The sequence below is a fragment of the Mizuhopecten yessoensis genome, unplaced genomic scaffold, assembly GCF_002113885.1.
Source record: "Mizuhopecten yessoensis strain PY_sf001 unplaced genomic scaffold, ASM211388v2 scaffold713367, whole genome shotgun sequence".
NCBI lineage: Eukaryota > Metazoa > Mollusca > Bivalvia > Pectinida > Pectinidae > Mizuhopecten > Mizuhopecten yessoensis.
Window position 1 is genome coordinate 1 of NW_018478587.1, and position 2,420 is coordinate 2,420.

The 2,420-nt window shown below is 35.2% G+C and overlaps 1 protein-coding gene across 1 annotated transcript; it reads right to left on the minus strand.

Annotated features, from left to right (window-relative positions):
• Positions 1 to 416: 416 nt before the first annotated feature.
• On the minus strand, positions 417 to 1,866 carry LOC110440905 (leucine zipper transcription factor-like protein 1; the record flags this gene model as incomplete). The annotated part of the gene is made up of 3 exons (XM_021484022.1): positions 1,744 to 1,866; positions 1,010 to 1,204; positions 417 to 555 (listed from the first exon to the last, which is right to left on the minus strand). Coding segments are annotated over exons 1-3 (411 nt in total), but the record flags the coding sequence as incomplete, so codon positions are not given.
• Positions 1,867 to 2,420: the final 554 nt, after the last annotated feature.

Sequence of the window (2,420 nt, forward strand, 5' to 3'; positions counted from 1 at the left end):
GATTCTACCATATCTGGATCTTGAGAAGAAGATTTTTGAATTTTTAGTCAATTTTTCTGCAAAATTTCATTAAAATTAGTTCAGGGTTTTTGGAGAAAAAGTCGAAAATGTAAATTGTTTACGGATGCACTACGGATGATGCACGACTCACGATGGACGATCTTATGTAGGTATACTGGATATTCTACCCAAGGGTGTAAAAATTTGGGTCAGATCTGAGGCTTAACCTGTGTTCAAGATATTGTAGAATTACCTACCCCATGTAAAAGTTATGGCAGAGCAGCTGTCTACCCTGCATAATAGCTATGACAGAGTTACCTACCCTGTGTAGTATTTTATGACCGAGTTTCTGACCCTGCGTAGTAGCTAATACAGAGTTGTCTATCCTCTGTAGCATTTATGACAGAGTTACTTACCCTGTGTAGTAGTTCTGTGCCTCCCTTCTCATTTAATGGAATTAACTTGACATTTTTAAGTACTCCTTGTAAATCCTTATCCATTTTTGTACCACGGAATTCTTTTTCTTCAAAGTCTGCTATTTGTTCTAGTAAATCTCTAGAAAAAAGAGTTGATGAAAATAACTGTCATGGCATGTAAACGTATATGTAATGTGGCGCAGAAGTAATTCCAACAGCGTGGACGATATGGATTTTTAAATTTTAGGAGCAATCCGCTCCTTTATCGAAATGCAGAAAAAACACTACAGAACAATAACATTACATAAAAACAAAAATAGAGATATAATTGGATAATACTTGTAATATTTGAAAACAATAAGCCCCAGCTCATGATCAGCTAGTGTAAGCAATACAACAATTACTTCCCTAGTACTTTCACATCTTTGGAGGTTCATCAGGGAACGATTATATTTATAGTCATGTTGACAGGACAACCCTGCGTAGTTAGTATTTATATATTATGACAGAGTTGTTCTGTCAACATAAATAAAAACATCCCCTGATGAACCTCTTAACTCTTAGATCAACAACTTTCAAGTTCAATCTCTTACCGGTTTTCCAATTCAGAAATGTCGGCCCCTAGTTTGAGATGCCACTTTTCTGCCTGCATGAACATCTGTCGACACTGGAGGATATTTGTGTGTGAAGTGTTGATGAGTTCATCTTCTACTTCTCCTCGCACAACAGACAGAAGCCCATCCAACATGTCTGTAACCTCGTCTATGGTGTATGTCGTCTCATCGAGCCTGGAGAAAAAAACATTGAAACTCTTGACGAACGACCAGGGCTTTTAGTATATCCTCGAGAGAATCATTTTGTCTCTCCAAATGGGATTTGACTTTTTGGTTTTAGATATCAATTTTATATATGTTGTGACCCTTCAAAATTTAGAAAAAAAAAAATATATTTGACTTCCGAAATTGCTAAATATCAAGGTCAACTGAAAGATGATTGTCTTTCCCTGTATAACACTTATAAAACAGTCACATTTTACATGAATACAGACCAAAATTCCGCCTCAGTTGCTATCATATTCATGATGTCATCACATTGTTCATTGTATGCGATAATGATACCTCAAACATTATTTATTGTATTTTATTACGACCTCTCAAAGGGAGATATAAATGAATTACACATTCATAATTTTATTGTGCATTTTCTCTCAATAAAAGTGCCATGATGTCATAAAGGTCAATTTTACAACAATATGCTGTTATGCACTGTACAAATTGTTTGTCAATTGAATGGGGTCTTTTTTTTCAGTTTTTGTGTAGGAAAATACCTGCTACTTTTCAGATCTTCAAAACACATGTCAACAGCTCTCAGCCTTTGACCTCTCTGGTAGCGAGAGAATCTCATATAGTTGATGACTTGAGCCTGGTGGTGCTCGTTGACTCCTAGTTGTGCAGTCTGCAAGCCAAATAGATAATTGATAACGGATCAAATGGATTTTTATAATGAATTTTACACAACAGGAAGCAAACAGGCTATGGAATATGGACCTAAGTTTGAACAGGTAAAATGGTGAACTGAACTGAACTGAATAGACCTGCTACCTTTTAATAAAACATGGCAGAGTGGTATAGTTAATTTGAATTCATGATCATATTACAATGACAAAACTGTCGAAGTGACAAAACCAGACATGGACTGGAATTCCAAAATAATTATTCTAACCTTGCCCATCATTAAAAGATGTTATCTAGACTTTATACAGATGATGTTAATGGAAAAAATATGAGAAAGTATTTGTATATATATGTCTGAACAAATCTACCCTAAATCACTCTGCAAAGAAGTTTAAAATTTGAAAATTCCATTGATTCTAGAGTTCTGTGACAATTTCATTTAAATTTCAGACCAATGAATGTATGTCATCTTTGTGATTTATATGTTATATATGTAACAGAAGATGGAAAAATGCACGGCCAGACCAGGGTTCGAACCCGGGACCCTCTG